The sequence below is a fragment of the Clarias gariepinus genome, chromosome 19, assembly GCF_024256425.1.
Source record: "Clarias gariepinus isolate MV-2021 ecotype Netherlands chromosome 19, CGAR_prim_01v2, whole genome shotgun sequence".
NCBI classification, from domain to species: Eukaryota; Metazoa; Chordata; class Actinopteri; order Siluriformes; family Clariidae; genus Clarias; species Clarias gariepinus.
This window is the reverse complement of record NC_071118.1, coordinates 2,799,173-2,819,424: the sequence shown is the minus strand read 5'-3', so window position 1 is coordinate 2,819,424 and position 20,252 is coordinate 2,799,173. Positions and strand designations below refer to the sequence as shown.

The 20,252-nt window shown below is 42.4% G+C and overlaps 1 protein-coding gene across 2 annotated transcripts; it reads left to right on the top strand.

Moving 5' to 3' along the window:
- Positions 1 to 8,667: 8,667 nt before the first annotated feature.
- On the top strand, positions 8,668 to 19,838 carry slc13a2 (solute carrier family 13 member 2). Of its 2 annotated transcripts, none has more exons than XM_053479036.1 (12): positions 8,668 to 8,811; positions 9,958 to 10,086; positions 12,579 to 12,715; positions 13,380 to 13,603; positions 14,649 to 14,829; positions 15,710 to 15,832; positions 15,950 to 16,156; positions 17,592 to 17,710; positions 17,806 to 17,945; positions 18,217 to 18,378; positions 18,650 to 18,787; positions 19,138 to 19,838. In XM_053479036.1, exons 1-12 carry the CDS (start codon positions 8,668 to 8,670, stop codon positions 19,264 to 19,266), a joined length of 1,833 nt encoding a protein of 610 aa, XP_053335011.1. In that variant the 3' UTR covers positions 19,267 to 19,838. The 2 variants fall into 2 exon arrangements, with proteins under 2 accessions (XP_053335011.1, XP_053335013.1); XM_053479038.1 differs by having other exon boundaries at positions 8,683 to 8,811; positions 14,652 to 14,829.
- Positions 19,839 to 20,252: the final 414 nt, after the last annotated feature.

Genomic DNA, 20,252 nt, shown 5'->3' with positions numbered 1-20,252 from the left:
CAGTTAAGGAGTGGGGGGAGGGGGAGGTGTGTGTGTGGGGAGGTGTGTGAGGAGGGGAGGTGTGTGTGGGAGGAGGTGTGGGGGGCTTCAGTACTCGGGTAGTTATAGTTTGGCTTCAGAGATGAACTAATATATACGAGTGTTATATCGCCTAACTTATTTGTATGAAAAGCGCATTTTAATTTAATAAAGACGATAATACAGACAGATCGGGGTTAACGCTAACAAAGTTTATTGGTTAACATTAGCACAGTTGAATTACATTCCAGAATTCCCCAAAACAGTATTTTACACACTCTGTGGTGTAGGTTTATTAATATCTTTTTATTTTTTTCACAACTAGATATTCTGTAAAGTTTATTTATTTTTAACTTCACTAAATTTTCCTGTTGTCTTTAATCAGAGCTCTGCTGTGGAGGATTGGGGGATCAGACGGATGATGGTTGGACTTTTGGAGCTACTGGAGGAGCCTGAACAAGCTGTTGAGGGAGCTGTAGGAGGGATGACGTCACAGTGCAACAGCTTTAGAATGATGTTTGGTCAGGTCTACTGTATATTCTGAACATAGAATTGCAAAACGTCTGATACTTTAGGGGGGAAACAAAGAATTAAACAGTTCCATCTTTAATATTTTTAAAAAATGATATTTTAATATAAAAGAACCAGATAGAGACTGATAAGCAGCTGGTGTTATCCGGGTATTTTAATGACCTTTAAGCAAAAATTAAACATGTTTTCACCTGTTTTATACAAATTATTGTTTTACCTTTGACTAGTTTTGAAAGAATAAATTTTATTTTTTGATTTTAAGTCATGTGTGCGTGTTTTAATTGTTGGGGGATTGTTTGTGTATTTAAAAATACATTTACTTAAACCAACAACTTCAATGTGCAAAAAATGGGACCCGACATTGTTTTAAATAGTCAAAGAGTTGGGCTAATAATAATGATAATAATAATAATTATTATTATTATTATTACTGGTTATAGAAACAAATGAAAACCACAGTTAAACACTTGATCATATGTATCTGTGCTAGTTTGTGTTTGTGATTGTGACCCATAATCATTTTTTTTTTAAGAACTCCATTAAAAGAGCAAAGACAAACTTAGAAGGAATGGAAGGTAAGAAACCTCAGTGGAGAATACTGACTATGACGTGGTGCTAATTGCTCTGTGTGTGTGTGTGTGTGTGTGTTTTTGGCGGGGGAGGGGTACTTCAGACTTACTTGTCTGTGCGCAAAATGTTTGTGTTAAACCAACGGAGAAATGCAGGAGCGCGCGCACACACACACACACACACCTCTCATCCACAACCGCTTTAACTGTTGTCTTGTAAATCGTTGATTAAACCTAAGAACACAGCTGTTCAGCATCAGTCCTAAACACAAGCGCAGGGTCTGTTTTTGTCCTTAATTAAAAGACACCAATATGTTAATAATTTACACAATGATAAGATGTTGTTTATGTTAAATGTTTATTTTGCGGGAAAAGGTAATAAGCAATATTTAAAATAAAACAAACCAGGAAGTAAGTGTTTCATACTGTGGCGTGGGCGGGGTTTCGGGTAATAACCATCATGCTCTGCGGGAGGGACTGTTTATGTGTTCACCGTGTTGGGGAAAGGTGTTTGGTTTAGTGGCTTCAGCCAGGGTATGTGTGATAGGGTGTTCTTGTTTTAAGCCGTCTCATGTGTTCGAGTTGTGAGATTGTGTGCTTGAATAAAATACTCCCAGCCATTTGCATTGGGCAGCAAGATAAGCTCGCTCGTCTCTCCACCATCCTTTCAGGCGATAAAAACGCCACATTTGGTGTCAGAAGTGGGATTATGGAGAGTCGCGAGTTGGAGCGCACCCCGGAGGAAATCCGGAGGATCCAAATGGGCCGCCGAGTAGCGGAGCAGCTGCGGAAAAAGAAAACCCTCCCTGATGGGGCTAGTGCAGGCAAAGAGCGGCGACCGGAGCGGAGCGGCGCGTTCCAGGTTCCGGTATTGGACCTCGGGGAGGAGTCCTCCAGTGACGTGGCGCCGACACCGGAGCAAGCTACAGCTCCGTGCCCCGTCCGCCAGCGAAGCGACCTACAGCTGCGCCTGCCGGCCTACAACGGCGCCGGCGATCCCCACGCGTTCATCGCGCAGGTAGAGCTAGCCGCCAAATTCGCGGGCTGGTCCCCGGCAGAAACAGCCGTCCGGGTGGCCCTCTCGTTGGAGGGTGACGCGCTGCGGGCGTTGCAAGATCTCCGGGCTGATGAGCGGGACGACTGGTTAAAGCTGCAGCAGTCGCTCTGTTTCCGTTTCGGCGCAGGAGACCGTAACGAGGCCGCGAGCAAGGAGCTGGCAACCCGCGTGCGAAGCGCCTCTGAGCCACTAGGGGCGTTCGCCATGGACCTGCGATCTCTCGCGCGCCAGGGCTACCCGGATTTCGGACACGGCCAGCAGGAAGAGCTAGCTCGTCGCGCGTTTCTTCGGGGAATCCGGCCATACCGCCTTCGCGAGCACCTCCGGTTAGCGGCACCGGCGTCGCTGTCCGAGGCGCTGCGCGAGGCTGAGCGCGCCGAGCCCATCTTGGGAGAACACCACGGCGAGAGAGCCGAGCGATCTTCGGTGGCTCGCGGCCGCTGGGGAGGTGAACCTAGCCGGGGACAGGGCTACCCGTCGCGGCTAGGCCTCGACCCGGCCGGCGAGTTTCCGCGACAACGCCGAGGCCAAGGATACCGCTGCAACGTGCTCCGGCCGGAGGACAGCGTACCCCAGCAGCCGTTAAACTAGCTTCGGGGGGCGCCGAGGGGAAACCGCCTCCCACAGCCATCTTTGTTCCCCCAACTGCCGGATTTAACTTCCGGTCGGGACGTGTCGGAAATCGCGCGGGGGTCTACGTGGACTGCGGCCTGGACAACGTTTCGCTGCGGGCGCTCGTGGACACCGGCTCTACAGTTTCGCTGCTGCGCGGGGGATTGTTGAAGCGCGGAGAGCGCGGTCGTGTGCTGCCGGACCCGGCCGTGAACATTCGCACCGTGTCGGGAAGTTATTTGAGGATACGGGCCTGTCGCACAGTGCGAATACAAGTAGGTGCAATCATTCTTTTTCACCCATTCTTTGTGGCGGATATCGAGGATGATTGTATCTTGGGATTAGACATTTTGGAAAGGTGGGGTGCGGTACTGAATCTCGCAGACGGGACTCTGCGTGGTAGTTTCGGTTTAGCTAGGTTGCTAGTGCCCAAAGCGCGGCCGGACGAGTTAGTAGCACGCACCAGCGGGGCGGAACTTCCGGTGGACGCGCCATGTAAACATCCGGTAGCTGTCCGAGCGAGAATAATGGCCGAGCTGATGCGGCGTAGCAGTGTAGGGCTAAATCAGACGCAGACCGACGCCGTGAAGTCCCTTTTGCACGAGTTCGCCGATATTTTCGCAGTGGATGAGCGCGAGTGCACGCATACCGATTTGGTGCAGCACCATATCGATACGGGTAACGCCGCTCCTGTTCGGTTACATCCGAGACGCCTCCCGTTAGCTAAACGAGCTATAGCCGAGCAGCAGCTGCGTGAGATGGCCGACTCGGGCGTTATAGAGCCAGCATCCGGACCGTGGTCTTCACCCGTTGTACTGGTGCGTAAAAAGGACGAATCGTGGCGGTTTTGTGTGGACTACCGGCGGTTAAACGAGGTGACGCGCAAGGATTCTTATCCGTTACCGCGAATAGATGATGCGCTGGAACACGTTGCGGGCTCGGCGTGGTTTAGCTCGTTGGATCTGCGTAGCGGGTATTGGCAAGTAGAGCTCGCCCCGGAAGCACGACCCAAAACCGCGTTTTCGATCGGACAAGGTCTATGGCAATTTCGGCGCATGCCGTTCGGCCTCTGCAACGCTCCCGCTACGTTCGAACGGTTGATGGAGAGAGTATTGGCAGAGATCCCTCGCAACCGTTGTGTCGTCTACTTAGACGATTTATTGGTACACGGCAAGGATTTTGCGGTCGCGCTAGCTAACCTACGGGAGGTGTTTCTAGCTATCCGGCGGGCGAATTTGCGGCTCAATCCCAAAAAGTGCCAGTTGTTGCGGCAAGAAACTGTCTTTCTGGGACATGTCATTAGCGCTCAAGGGATTGCCACCGATCCAGCCAAAATTGCCGCGGTACAGCATTGGCCTGAGCCGTCAAATGTGTCGCAGCTGCGCACCTTTTCGGGTTAGCGTCGTACTATCGCCGGTTCGTGAGGGATTTTGCTACGATCGCCAGCCCGCTGCACGCGCTCACGAGAAAGAACCAGCCGTTTCGCTGGGACAGGGAGCACGCGCGTGCGTTCACACGGTTACGGGAAGCTCTGGTTACGTCGCCCGTTCTCGAATATCCTGATATAGCTCGTACGTTTATTCTCGACACGGACGCGAGCGATGTAGGGCTGGGGGCCGTCCTGTCTCAGGTTGCCGGGGGCAAAGAGCGTGTTGTCGCGTACTTCAGCCGCGCGTTGTCTGGGCCGGAAAAGAATTACTGCGTCACGCGGCGCGAGCTGCTTGCGGTCGTCGCGGCCCTTAAGCATTTTAGGCCGTATTTATATGGGCAATCCTTCTTGCTGCGGACCGACCACGCTTCGCTGGTGTGGCTGCTCAGTTTTAAAGAGCCCGAGGGGCAGTTAGCGCGTTGGCTCGAACGGTTGCAGGACTATCATTTTACCGTTCAGCACCGAGCGGGAAAATTGCACGCTAACGCCGATGCGTTATCCCGCCGGCCGTGCAGCAAGGAGCGTTGTCGACACTGCGAGCGGGTTGAAGAGCGTGTGGGTGGTCACGACATCAAACACACCCCGACCCCCGTGAATCAGAACATTCTCCCTGCGCAGTCTTCCGAAGCCCCCGTCGGTAATCGGCCGTCCGAGCCGGCGTGCAGCCGAGTCACTGCGGCACCTACACCATCGCCGGTGGTCGTTTCGCCTGTGCCACAGATGGACTGCGATCAGCTAATGGTCGAGCAGGAGAAGGACCCGGCATTGCAGCGGGTATTAAGTTGGGTTAACGCGGGCCAGAGACCGGATTATGCCGCAATCGCCCACCTGGGACCCGAAGAAAAAGCTCTCCACTCGCAGTTTCACCGACTAGCGTTGCGGGGGGGCTTACTCTACCGCCAGTGGGAACGGCCGTGTGGCGCTGGTGAATCTTTTCAGCTGCTGGTGCCGCGGACTTTGCGGGCATGTGTGCTGGGGATGGTTCATGGGCACGCGGGTTCGGGACACTTTGGGGTAACTAAGACACTGCGGCGGTTGCGTGCTCGGTTCTACTGGCCGGGTTGTCATACTGACAGCGAACTTTTTGTTCACAGATGCGATGTCTGCACGGCAAAGAAGGGCCCTACCCAGCGCTCGCGAGCACCCTTGCAAGACTTTCGGGTGGGGGCGCCCATGGAACGTATGGGCGTGGACATTCTGGGGCCGTTTCCCATCTCTGATCGCGGGAATCGTTATGTGCTGGTGGCCATGGATTACTTCACCAAGTGGCCGGAGGCGTTCGCTGTTCCGGATCAGAGCGCTTCCACCACGGCTCGAGTGCTGGTGGATGAGGTGTTCAGCCGATTCGGCTCCCCGGAGCAGTTGCACAGTGATCAGGGGCGTAACTTCGAGGCGGAGGTGTTTGCGGCGGTGTGCGAGCGCCTCGGGGTGAAAAAGACCCGCACCACGCCCCTGCATCCACAAAGTGACGGCCTCGTGGAGCGGTTTAATCGAACACTCACCACCCAACTCGCCGTGCTTACCAGCAACCGGCAAAAAGATTGGGACGAGCATTTGCCTCTCGTGCTTTGGGCGTATCGCACAGCGGTGCAGGAGTCCTCGCAACTGACGCCAGCTGCGTTAATGTTCGGTCGCGAGTTGCGCACGCCTGTGGATCTGGTGTTCGGGCCCCCGCCTCAAGCGGATTTACCCACGAAACCAGGTTTGGACTATTTTTATTCATTAAAAGACAAACTGTTTCGTGTCCACGAATTGGCGCGTAGACACTTGGCGGACGCCGGGGTTAAGCAGCGCCGCGTGTACGATACCCACAGCCGGGGGCGCGACTTTGCTACTGGGGAGCAGGTTTGGGTGTATTCCCCCGGAAGGAAAAGGGGGCTCTCACCTAAGCTGATGTCGCACTGGGTGGGCCCCTGCACGGTCGTCGCACAGCTCTCTGATGTGGTCTACCGGGTGCGGTTGACAGGGCGGTCGCGATTGGTCGTGCTTCACCGGGACCGGCTCGCTCCCTACCAGCCCCACGTCAGCAAAACATCGAGCTCTGTGGAGGCCGGTCCGCCTCAGGAAGAGGGCTGTGCCCCGCCTTCCCCCGCAAAAAGACTCCGGCGTTCACAACGCCAGCGCCGGCCACCGTCACGCCTGCTAGACTGAGTTCGCCATGGTGACCGGGGACGGTCACAGCTCGGGTGGGGGCAATGTGGCGTGGGCGGGGTTTCGGGTAATAACCATCATGCTCTGCGGGAGGGACTGTTTATGTGTTCACCGTGTTGGGGAAAGGTGTTTGGTTTAGTGGCTTCAGCCAGGGTATGTGTGATAGGGTGTTCTTGTTTTAAGCCGTCTCATGTGTTCGAGTTGTGAGATTGTGTGCTTGAATAAAATACTCCCAGCCATTTGCATTGGGCAGCAAGATAAGCTCGCTCGTCTCTCCACCATCCTTTCAGGCGATAAAAACGCCACAATACATTAAGGTGCTGTGTATAACCAAGTGCCCCAACAGACATAGCAACAGTGTAGAGAGTGTGTGTGCTGTGGGGGATTGGAAGGTGAACGAAGATAATCATTTACAAGACAAAAGACGTTCAGAGGTGTGTTATACCCCCCTGCCACGGATTGCTGCCCATTACGCAATCGCTATCTTCAAAGAAAAGCCGCCGCCCCTTTTCATTCAAACGCGTTAGCGAGTGTTTTTCTTTCCCTACGCTCGGTTTTGTGAACACAGTTGCGTTCAGTAACACGGTGGAATTACATGAACAGCAGCAACAACAACCATTATGATCACACTTTGTTTAATTTATATTGCTTAAATATTTCACAGCTCTGTCCTCTTTGCATTGCTACGTGTTTATTTACTTATTTTTCGCATCGTATAATGCACTCTAAAATCGACACTATCAAACTTGGAAATTATATAATATTAAATCAAACATCAAGTTATTAAAAGTAACGAATTTACCCAAACCCTAACCCAAGAAACCTTAACCCTAGCCCCGTAATTTATATATATATATATATTTTTTTTTATGTTCAAATTAACGTTTCAGAGTAGCCTATATAATTTGTCTTGTCAGCTGTTTACAGCGTTGGCTGATTTTGTGATTGAGACCCGTGGGTTACATTGTGATATTTTTATTAGTAGTAGTAAGCCAGTCTTTAGTAACCTTGAATAAATCACAATATAAGCCCTCTCCCGCGCGCACGCTCTCTCTCTCACTCTCTCTCTCTCTCTCACACACAAACAAATAAAACATGAAATCGCGTAAAACCAAATGAAACTATGGCAAAAATATATAAGCAGTAAAAATTACAGTAGTATCCTGTAGGTGATTCCTGTCCTGATAACAGGCACTAACCCTCTGGAACTGTTTAGTTCTGTTAGTATTGTGTTCAAGTGTGAATGTTTATGGGGATTTAATCTGTCTCTGCTGCCGCATCTATTCACCGTAGTGATAAGTGATTAATGTCCCATCAGATCTTTGATGGGGAAACGTTATGCTGGTTAAATGACTAAAGACATACTGATCCGTATGGACAGATATTTGTTTCAGATATTATGCGTCATTAATCGATTTGTTTTGCCAATTTTTGACTATCAGCGAAAAAAAAACATCAGAGAAAACATCAAAAATATAACGAAAACAAACCCAAGCGGGAGTTACATTTTAAGCTTTACTTTGCAGCAAAATATTATCTACTAGTGTATTAAACGGAAATAGATAAAATACACCGTAATGTAAAATACTGTACATAGCCCGCATTGTATTCCGTACCTACAACGACTGGTATAGATAAATTACAGATGTTACCGTGTCTTTAAGTATTATTAAGGATGTCGTGAAAAATATTGCAATAAGTAGTTTGATTAATTAATTTAATCATTAATTAAAAATAGCATAAGCATCATGGATTGTGTATTGAGGGATTTAAATCTGTTTTATGAATCGTTTTTTATCCCTCTTTTTTACCACATCATCTATTTATGAAACCATGTTGACGTAAGTTATGTTATATATATATATTAAATATATAACCGGCTGCTTGGACACTGCAGTTAACTGAAGCAGTCAATGCTCCATCTGGCGGGATTATACAGCATTGCAACCATCTTTTTAGAAAGCGCATGGGGGCGTTTATGGGGCGGGGCATCGTTAACTACGTCATCGCGGGGGATCACATTCCGTGCACGGATCGATCATGGTCCTGTCACGGTCCTGTCATGGACCTATCATGCTCCAAGCGGCTGTTTGACGTGGCTCCCACTGTACCTCTGAACTGCTCTATCCTCCTTATCTGGTCATCTCCCACCTCCTCTTCTCCCAGCCCCTTTCTTTTTTAAGTTAATGTTTAATTTTTACCTCTCTGATAAGGTTTATATACTCAATTCGTAATAAACAGCTTCCCTCATTCCTCTCTGATCACAAGCGGTGTTTGTGTTTTCCATCTATTTCTACAAAATGCATTTTAACAGGCCAGACTGTTCACCGTTTACTAGAAAACTGAAAGAATTCGGGCGATGGCTCTGGGGATACCGTAACTACCTGATCATCTACATCACTCCGTTCCTGATACTTCCTCTGCCGTTGCTTGCCCCTTCCTCGGTAGGAATAAGCATGTGGAAAATTTGGTCTACATATGCATTAATGTCTTTTTATGCGGGTTCATTTCCCTGGTCGTTTTTTAGTTAATCAAAACAAATTGTATGCAGATTTTATTTAAATTTATTTATTTTTTTTACAGTTTTTTAAAGTAGACAGTAAGAAAAACTATTAAGGTATGAATAACAAGGCATGTGAATATACATAATAATAATATATATATAAGATGTAAATATATTGTGTAATAATGTATAATATTTATTGGAAGTGTTTAGGTTTTTATTTTGGGTTTGGTGTGCATGAGGGGTCACTCACAAGGTTTGCATCTTGGAAAGACTACATGGAATATTTAATTCTTTTGACTTAGATTATGTAAGGAAACAAGCAAAACTGCAGAATTTATTTCAAGAGGCAAATTTTATGCTTTTAATTGTTTCATCTTAGTTCAAGAAATACTGTAGCATTTTGTTAATTAACATAGCTACATAACAGAAAGTCCTTCACAGAATATAATACGATAGCATGAGAAATAAACAGTATGTGTGTAATGTCCTGAACAAAAGGATACCTCAATTATAAAAGAAACAAATATGGTTTATTATTTTTCATTTATTTCATTTTTCAATACTTCCTGATTTAGAGTATTTATTGTACATTTACACAAAATAAATAGTGTCTAAATCCACTGCATTAAATGACATCATAAGATGGATTTTAACATTAGGGAAAAAAAAAACATCTACTTAGCTTTCTAAAGAGGTTCCTTGTAAAACCTTCTATAAACCAAACTAAATCACTGACCTGCTCATGATCCAGTCTTTTAAATTTATGGAGACCGAATATCTAATCTAGATGAGCTTAATTGAGCGATAGTGCCTTATTTGAAGATAAAACTACAAAAGAGCTACAGTGAAATTAATCACATACTAATGTTCTTATCACTATTCTGGAACCATAAAGCTCACTGTACACAATACAAATAAGTTACTCTGGTTTAAAAAAAAAAGAAGAAAAAAACACCCTGGTTTGTATCTTTGCACAAGTACAGCATCATGGTATTTTATATATTTTTACTTTTTTGGTCTTTGTAACAAAATTTAAAAGATGACATTTATTTATTTATTATTTTTTATATATTTTTTTTTGCAGCAAGCAAATTGTGGCTATGTAATCATCCTGATGGCACTGTACTGGTGTACAGAGTGTATCCCGCTTGCGGTCACTGCACTGATCCCAATCATACTTTTCCCATTCCTGGGCATCATGGAGTCCGAACAGGTACTGTAAGTAGCAGACTCCTTGTTACAGGAAAACAATGTCTGCTAAATTGCACCTACGATTGGTAATTACATAGAAACCCATAAAGCCCTTCAGAACTTCATAAAAGTTTTATATATAGAATCATCAGTTAATAATTGACTGCATCGGCAATCATAGGCTCAGACACACTTACTGTATGGTGAAGCTACAAAGGTGCTAGTAAAGTTAAGCAGCAGTTATGACCTTACGTATTGATAGAATTATGGCCGATATAGATCTCTGTGCTGCTAGCTCAACATTTTTTTGTGTGTGTGTGACCTTAAAAGTCCATAAATTCTGTAATAAAAGTTACAAATTAAAAACAGAACAGGTTGAGTGTTTATCATTTCAGAATTTTTGCCTTTTTTGATTGGTTTTTATTTGACAATTGTTTAATTGCCTAAATCTAAGCTTGTTCTACAAGAGGTGTTCAAATCGAAGCGGGACTTCTGATTGCGCAGAACACAGAATAACAGAACACAGTTGAGAATATGAGAGGAGTAAAAATTCCCTTTATTTCTCTATATAATCCCCTGCTACACTATTGCACTAATAACAGCGTTTGATTAGCTTGGATACAATCAAGGCAGAAAGTTTTCTCAGTATGCTGGAGCTATCGGTCTGATTCAACACTGGCTTCCCAGGAACTACTTTAATGGCCCAAACATGTGGTAATGGCTTAGAGCAAGGTCAGGACTGCATGGGGAATCACATTACTCCCAGCCGAGTTCATGTAATGTACAGTACAAGAAGTGTTGGTGAATGATCACCACGTCTGGGGTCATCCTCGGCTTTCCTTAAAAAGTTTGCAACATTCAAATATTCTCATCACCGCACTGTGCTTGAAGTCTTCTCAAAATATTATATTTTACATAAAATATATGTATATAATGTATATTTTAATACGTTTTACACCTTCATTCACTCAGCAGAAAGTAGTCCTGGGTTGATTTGAACGCCCCATGTATGATGATTGATTGTACAGTCCCTTATTATGCCAAATAGATTTGTATATGGCAAGTTATGCTATTTTTTCTTAAAACATGACAGAAGCAAATTGAAAACAGGTAAATCCAAGCTTTAGCTATCTACTGTAGGAGTGGGCTAATCGTTAAACACACTTAGCTCAAATACATTTACATAAAATTGTAGTTGATCTGACTGAAGCCAACAAGATGTACAATTGTTAAATTTAGCATACCAGTGTTAGCATAGAAAAAGCCTTTTAACAAGTTAGCTAAACAACAGGATTTCTCTGTAGCTAAAGCCTTAGGGGTATAAATGCTAGGACTTCTGACTAGCTTGTTTCTGTGACTAGAATTCCAAGAATTGTTACATTTATTTATATACTAGTAGCTCTAGGCTAACATCGATACTTCAGCTTTAACTGTAGTGACTAGCATAAGTCCCAGGAATGCTAGCATATAAATATGACTTAGCCATCCTAAGGTTCATACTGACTAGCTGGTCACAGGCAAAGGAAAAAGATCACATTGAGTGACTTCCACAATAATACTGTGAATAACACAAGGAAATAGAGCAAGCACAAAGCAATTAGCACAACAAACAACAAGCATGTGTCAGATATTTCAGTCATCGTCCCATTGTTTATACCGCTTTATACAGGGTTGTAGGACGACTAGAGCCTATACCCAGGAGATTTAGGGTACGAGGCAATGTACTGCTACTTCAGGAATGTGACTTGTACAGGAATGTACATAGCTGCTACTTCAGGAATGTCAAATGTTTACTGTTACTCCTCTCACTACCTCAACTCATACCTCAATACTACAAAAGTAACGTGTTACGTTATTGTGTTTGTCACTCTGTAGCTCTTTGTTTGCACATTTGCACGTACACTGTTGTCTATTGTTGTAAAATTTTTTGTATAGAAATAGTTTTAGGTTAACTTAAAAGATAAAAAATGTAAATCTGTCATACCGTATCTGAGCTAGTCAGCTAATTAGGTCTATTAGTTAGCTAGCTGGTTCCGGCAGGGTTGTGTCGTTAATTTATGTTGTTGCATGTACGTAGCACCTTGGTCCTGGAGGAATATTGTTTCGTTTTACTGTGTATTGAACTGTACATGGTTCGAATGACAATAAAAGCCTACTTGACTTGACCCTGTACAGGATGGCCAATCCATCACAGGGCACACACATACTCACATGCTAATTCACGCAATTTGGAATGCTAATTAGCCTAATCTGCGTGTTTTTGGACTGTGGGAGGAAAGAAGGAGTACCTGGAGGAAACCCAACAAGCACAGGGAGAACAAGCTCCATGCACACAGGCACGAGGCGGGAATCGAACCTAGATCCTTGAGGGGCAAAGCAAAATGCTAACCACTAAGCCACTAAGGGTGTCTTTCTTTAAGACATTTCAAATGAAAGAAACCATAGATTAAGATTTAAGACTAAAGTAACAAGATATTTCACTGATCTGGGTTATTTCTGATTTGTATGTTACAGGTGTGTATGTTGTACCTGAAAGACACCAACATGCTGTTCATTGGTGGTTTGCTGGTGGCGATAGCTGTAGAACACTGGAACTTACACAAGCGAATCGCACTAGGGGTCCTGCTGATAGTGGGTGTTCGGCCTGCTCTGTAAGACTTTGCATCCTATAAAATATACACAGTTGAATACTCACAATCAGCCATAACACTAACACCACTGCCAGGTGACCTGAATAAAATCCCTTATTAATTATATACCAGTATATCAACTAGGTAAATGAGTGACAGGATCATGGGCACCCAAGGCTCATTGATGGTCCAATATTACCGAAAAGTCAAAGTAGCACAAATTGGTATAAAAAAAGAACTTATGCTGGATATGAAAGAACAGTATCATAACATCCAGTTCATCACTGAATATGAACTCTATGTTAAGGTTGTTAAACTGGCCTACAAATTCCCCAGATCTCAATCCAATTAAACAATCTTCGGATGCCCTGGACAAACAAGTTCAATCCATGAATACCCAACCTTGCAACATATAGCACTTGCTAACATCCTATGGCAGATACGTACCAGATACACCTTCAGAGGTCTTGTGCAGTTATATCTCCAGAGGTCAGAGCTATTGCTCCTTGGCACAAGTGGCAATTAAAACCTAGGTGCTTTTAATGTTATGGCTGATAAAAAATAAAGTACGACTTGGTGAAACAAAAAAAAAATCAGAATTTATGAATAGTGTACTTTCTTTTCTCCCCCTGTGACTGTCTATGTTGGTACATTTTCGTTTTCTGTTTCCTTTGTGTCCCTCCAGGTTGATGTTAGGCTTCATGAGCGTCACAGCTTTCCTCTCAATGTGGATCAGTAACACCGCTACTACTGCTATGATGCTGCCCATCGCCCAGGCCGTGCTGGAGCAGCTCAGTAAAACCGAAGCTGAGAGAGACGACAGAGAACTGAGAGAAGGCAGACACAACCAGGCTTTTGAGATGGGTGAAATCCCCAACACCAAAGTTCCTTTCAACATCCAAACCCAACGTAAGCCATGACTCATGTCTGGACATCTACAGAATTTAACTACCTAATTTAAGTTTGCATTGGTTTCAGAGTTAGAGCTCATTCTGATTTGTGAGAATGTCAAGAAAGCTTTCGGTGTCCTGTTTTTTTTTTTTTTTACTTAATGAGCTTTTACTGGGTGGTCGCCTTTAGCTTCATTAGGATTGTTAGCTGTTTGTGAGTTAGCTAGCACCAAGCACAGGAATCGAACCCCTTCACCCTTGGAACAGTGTTAAACCAACTATGCTACTGTGGAGCCTTAATTTGTTCATGTTCTAGATATTTTGTAGTGTGGTAAATTGGATTAGTGAGAAATTTAAGACTTGACTATTGCTCCTTAAGCTCATTATGATAATTTCTTTATACGCTTTTACATGCACTGAAAAGTGTCCAAGATGCCTGAATAGGTACACATTATAAGATCAGTACAGTGGACCAGAACTAATCCCATGGCAAATCCTTCGAAAAATAAATTATAACGCAACAACAAAGTGCCATATCCCTCAGTAATGATGTGTCGTGGTTACACCAATTGGATGCTAGAATATTATAGGTTATAAAGAATTGGATATTAATTTTTTTTTATTGTGACAGGGTGCAAAGTGGAATTTTTTAAAGATACAATTAAAAACTGGTTGTTTAATGTAAAAACCTATGCAGCAACCTCATTTCCCCTCTCGTCTCTTTCAACCACTCAGGATTCAGCATCAGCAGTGTACCTGTACTAATCACTAGACTTTTGCACAGTTCCATGCAGTTCAGCAACATCTCTTTGTCTTAATAAGGCTTTGGCGATAACCCTGAAGGCTTTCATTATATGGATTGTTTTTTTTTTCTTTTTCAAAACAGCTAGCTTTTCCTGACTGCAAACAGAAACTTTAAATATTGATATTAAGTTAGCTGATATCTTTATCCAGCCACAACACATGACCAGTGAAAGTGCTCTGAATTTGGACCAGAATATGCAAATATTGCATCAAGGTGAAAGACGAATGATGGTATCTGTTACTGTCTTGTATTTTACCAGAAGAGATCTCAGTTCAGGAGCCGGATTTTGAAGCCGAGCAAAAAAGGCAGGCTCGGGAACAGAGGTATCTCTGGCTGAATAAAGGGATGAGCTTGAGTGTGTGCTACTCTGCCAGCATCGGGGGCACTGCCACCCTTACAGGCACCACACCAAACCTTATCCTTAAAGGACAGATGGATACGTAAGGCTATTTACTTGTATGTTTTTACTGCTTGTATTAGGTACTGTAGGTAACTTGGAGCAATTGGGGAGAGATTAAATAGGAATGCAAAATCTAGGCTTATTCAAGGCTGTTTTTTAGGAAAATTAAATTGTAACTAGTTTCCAAATAACTTTAGATTGTTACTATAATTTATTAAAATTCAGATTTTTATCTCTCTATGACTATTAGCATAGATAGATACAGCATGTTTTATTTATATATTTTTTAATCTTTCTATATATTTTTTTCTAAATCCATTAAATGTTTTTTATGATCTGCATCATCTTTATACTATTTATTTAAGAATATTGTTTGTTAAATTGTGTTTACAATTAATATTTTAATTTGAATGATATTGTGCATAAATACACTAAAATATTTTTTATTTAGTCATTTTTATTTTCATCATGACTAACCCTTATTTTTTTTTTTTTACACATAAAATGTCCACAATTGGACAATCAATTTACTTTTTAATATGATATATTTTAAAAATCATTAAATTTTTACTACTGGAAACAATTCAAAAAATGAATATAGGGTTTAAAAAATTTTATGCATGAAAGCGTTAAAAAACTAAACAAAATACTATTGTTTTATACAGTCACGACTGAAATAATAAGTTTCAATATGTGGGTGAAATGTCTTATTGAGGAATTTAAGAATATTTTAGATATTTCAGAAATAATAATCATAATGTATTGGAGCGTTCAAGTCAAACTGGGACATGTGATGAATTTTCTGGTGAATAAAGTGATAAAAGAGATTGACATTTACAAAAGAGTTTTTTTTTTTAATGTTATAAAATCAAGAGAGTTTATAAATGGTCTTCTTTTAACTGTTCTTTTTTGTTTCTTAGGCTGTTCCCTGGTAATCCTAATGTGATCAACTTTGCCAGCTGGTTTGGCTTTGCGTTTCCCAACATGGTGCTGATGCTGCTTTTGTCCTGGCTGTGGCTGCAGTACATGTATTTGGGTTTAAAGTAAGTAATACAGACAGACATTACAACAACCAACAAAACGTGCAAAGAAAGCCTGATAGAGAATCTAAGATAAACTATTGAACATATGCTTTTTAAATTTTTTTTATTCTTTTTAAGTTTTAAGAAGACCTTTGGCTGTGGGTCGAGAAACGCCAGTGACCAAGAGGCCTACAGAGTGATAAAGGAGGAGTATAGGAAACTGGGAAGAATGAAATTCGCCGAAGCTGCTGTTCTTACGGTGTTTGTGTCGTTGGTGGTGCTGTGGTTCAGCAGAGACCCAGGTTTCATGCCAGGCTGGGCTTCCACCCTTAATCAAAGTGGACCGTAAGTGAATATTTCACATTTTTAAACCTATAGTGAAAACGTTACTAAAGATATTTATTCTTTCATTAAAAACACTGGATCTTACATTAAAGTCCAGTAATAACATTAATATACAGTACTTCTGTTTTCTCTGGTTAAAAAAATAAAACCTGGGCCAAAGGATGGAGCACTCCATCAAGTGGTAGAAATGTGTCATTACACACTCTTTTTATAATCAGGGTCAGTGTTTTACTCAAGATTCACACGCTAGTGATTAAAGGTGTAATAAGATTAGTCATATTTAGGCATCTAATGGCAAAGAAGGTGGGTTTGATATTAAAATATTTTTTCCACCTGATTCCACCACCTTTCCTGACCTCGTTCATAAAGATCCATCATGTTGAGTGTTTATAAAATGGATGACCATCCATCCATCCATCCAGGAACCTCAGTAGTCCGACATGGGACTGTGGAGGCCAATGGTGACAATTGTATTCATTCCTATTTTTTCCTATTTTTCATCCAAAAACAAACAAGCATTCAGCCTCTTAATGTACTTGTGCTGAGGCTAACAAGTTTGCATAAGCCAAAAATGTCTCTGTTTAGGGTCTACTGTATGTGAAATACGACTCAGATCCTGCAAATATGGGCCAGGGTGTCTAAAAAAATACTAACAGAAGGCCCAAGCACTTCAGTCTAGTTCACAGATTTCCAAATTAGTTTTCTGAGCCAATAGTAATGCAACATTTACTGTAGATTCCCCCAAAATAAAAGACATAAAAATAAAAAAAAGACTATTGCACCTTTAAGGGGTCTGGGGTTCGAGCCCCTTCACTGCCAAACTGCAAAAGTAGGGCCCTTAAACAAGGCCCTGACCCCTGTATACCCCAGGGACGCTGTATCCTGGCTGACCCTCCACGCTAACCCCAACTTCCTAACTAAGATTTGTGAAAAAAAACATATATAAGGAGCCGTAAAGTACTGAATCTTAATCTTTAGTTAATTTAATACTAAAGGGAATTGCGTAGTCTCATGGGGAATACCACTTATCCTGTGTAGGGGGTCACTGGAACCCTATGTTCCCTTGGATTGGCTCTAGACCAACATGTTGACCCTACACAAGCCCCCTGTGACCCTCTACTGTATATTTCCTGGAGCTTATCCCAAAAAACTTAGGGCACAAGGCAGGGTACATCCTAGAAAGGGCACAAGCACACACTCATACACACTACAGGCCATTTGGAAATGCCAATTAACCTACTTTGTGCATGTCTGTGGACTGCGAGAGGAACCCAGGGTATACAGTACAGAGTAAATGTGCACAAATTTGAGCAAGATTTGACCCCACAATCCTGGAGGTCTGAGGCAACAGTGCTAAACCACTAAAGCACTGTCCAGCCAGCAAAAGGAATAAAAATCTAGTCCAAAATAGAACAGTCGTCTTTCTTTCTTACAGGTTTGTTACTGATGGAACTGTAGCCATTTTTATGTCCACTCTGTTGTTCCTCATCCCATCTCAACTCCCAGAGGTATGCTTACCCAGAAGGGTAGATGAACATGAAGGAACAGAAGAAGGTAGGAATGTCCTTTGTATTTATTTATTTATTTATTTATTTATTTAAAAAGTAAACTTAAAAGAAATTTAAAGCTGAGATTTTTTTTTTAAATAGGAGAACAGCCTGTGGAGGGGAGACAGAGGAAGCATAAGGCTCCCCCAGCTCTGCTTGTATGGAAGGTGGTGCACGAGAGGATGCCCTGGAACATTGTGCTGCTCCTGGGCGGTGGATATGCCTTGGCTACTGGCAGTGAGGTAAAAAAAAAGATGGAGAATACAGAAATCAAGGACGAATGAACATTATTTGCTGAACATTTAGCAAATAATAAATAATGCATGACATTTTATTGCACATTTTGTTGGAGTTTGTATAGAAACGCTGTCCTGCATGATTTAGCATGAAGACATTTTAATAGTTCTTTGAGGTTCTCCATCAGTTGTTATTTCCAGTTTCTACACGTTAACAGATAATGCGAATTATCTTTAATTTAAAAAATTATATTTTTGTTGTAATTGTTGTTTAAAGGAATCTGGCCTGTCAAAGTGGCTCGGACAGAGTCTCTCCCCCCTTGAGAAAATCCCTCCATTTGCCATCTCGCTACTGCTCTGTCTGCTGGTGGGAACGTTCACAGAGTGCTCCAGTAACACGGCCACAACGACACTCTTCCTCCCCATTCTTGCTTCCATGGTAAGACCATAATACACTGGCAGCGCAGCACTAAACATTCAATTCTACCTGAAGACGAGACATTAACAAGAGAAAGCCTTAAAGCAGTGGTTCGATTAACGGTGTCATCCAGGTTCCATGTGGTGAATATAACAACACATACAGTAACATGAGTCATTGCACTTGTTTTTTCAGTTCATTTGCTTATTAGTCTGTTTGAATGGAATGGGTTTAATTAAGAACAGCTAAGACCTCCTACTTGACATAAACCGACAATGTTTGTGTTCTCCAGGCCAGAACTATAAGGCTCCATCCTCTGTACGTCATGCTGCCCTGCACCATCAGTGCCTCCTTGGCCTTCATGCTGCCAGTGGCCACTCCACCCAACGCCATCGCTTTCTCATTCGGCACCCTCAAAGTGCTCGACATGGTAACACATTTAAACCATTCCTTTATTCATTTAGACTATTCGAAGACTAATTCACATTCCTGTTAACGAGTCTATTCGTTCTTTTTTTTATTATTTGTGCATTTTTATTCTTAGTCCATGACTGCACACCTTAATCTTGTATTTCCTAAGAGGAAAAAAAGAGTTTTTAAATCTTTTCTATTTATCTATTGAAACTGAAAGATTGCACCGTATACGTACAAATTATCAAAGTCTCTTCTGTACATAAGTGGCAGCTTTATCATTAGCAGTCTATTTTATTTCCTCTTCTTGTATTCAGCCATGCATGTGGTGCTACTAACAGAATAACTGTATTATTGCTTTTTCCAAAGGCAAAGGCTGGCTTCATGCTAAATATAATCGGCATCCTGACCATCAACTTGGCGATCAACACATGGGGAACAGCCATGTTCCAGCTCAACACCTTCCCCACGTGGACCAACGTTACTGGAACACCTTGAAAGCAAAAGGCGTGCTTCAGAAGAACGAAAGAATGATGAGAAGGCAGTGAGAGGAGAGCTGAAGGAAGGAAAATGCATGTTTCCCTGAAAAGGGGGTAAATGTATTAATGTACAGTCTGTAGCAGATCTCTCAGCGGCTACTCCACTGCAATACTGAACAAATATTCACAGACTTTATACAGATCTATATGTTTATTTATTCATTCTTTTTACACACCATAATATATGAAGTGATTAACAAGACGTTCGTGTTCAGTATTTAAGTATGTATATGTCCAGGATCTGTAAATTCACATCTAACCAAAAAATGTGTTAACAAAATGTCTATGTGGATCAAACTGGAGAAAAGGGTATTAGCAATACCTCAAAGTGCTGTATGGAAGAAAGCTTAAACCGTGCAATGGAAAACTTCATGACCATCAGGGGAGGCATGTGATGCTCTTGTCCCTCACCAGACTAATAATGCTGCGGAGTGAGACAGAGAGGAAACGTAATGGGAAGTGTCACAGCAAATACGAAACAATACGAATTGATAAAAAAAAAAACTTTTAAATAAAAACATACTTCTCTGAGTTTTAATTGTATCTTAATTGAAACTATGAATGTTTTGGGGGACAAGCAGGAAAATTGTGAAAGCTGTCAAATTTTTTATTTTACCTCCGACAAACAACAGCAACGTATAATAAGATTATCTTGCTATGAGTAGAACATATCTTTATAATATAAAGAAAAAGTTATTTAATGTTTTTTTATAATTAAAGAAAACAAATTAGACAATCCTATTTCTAGACATTTATACATTTTAAACTCTATAATTTATTATTTTATTGACAGTGTTTCATCTTTCTAAAAATAAACACTTAATTTACACCACTTGGCCAAAATAATAATAATAATAATAATAATAATAATAATAATAATAATAAATAAATAAATAAATAAAAACCTTGCATGCTCGAATATTTCATTTAGCCCTTAGCTTTTAT

Coding starts and splice junctions, on each gene's coding strand:
- slc13a2 (XM_053479036.1), top strand. CDS start 8,668: ATGCATTTTAACAGGCCAGACTGTTCACCGTTTACTAGAAAACTGAAA. Junction 10,087..12,578: donor GCATCATGGAGTCCGAACAG/GTACTGTAAGTA, acceptor TGTATGTTACAG/GTGTGTATGTTGTACCTGAA. Junction 17,711..17,805: donor ACATGAAGGAACAGAAGAAG/GTAGGAATGTCC, acceptor TTTTTTAAATAG/GAGAACAGCCTGTGGAGGGG.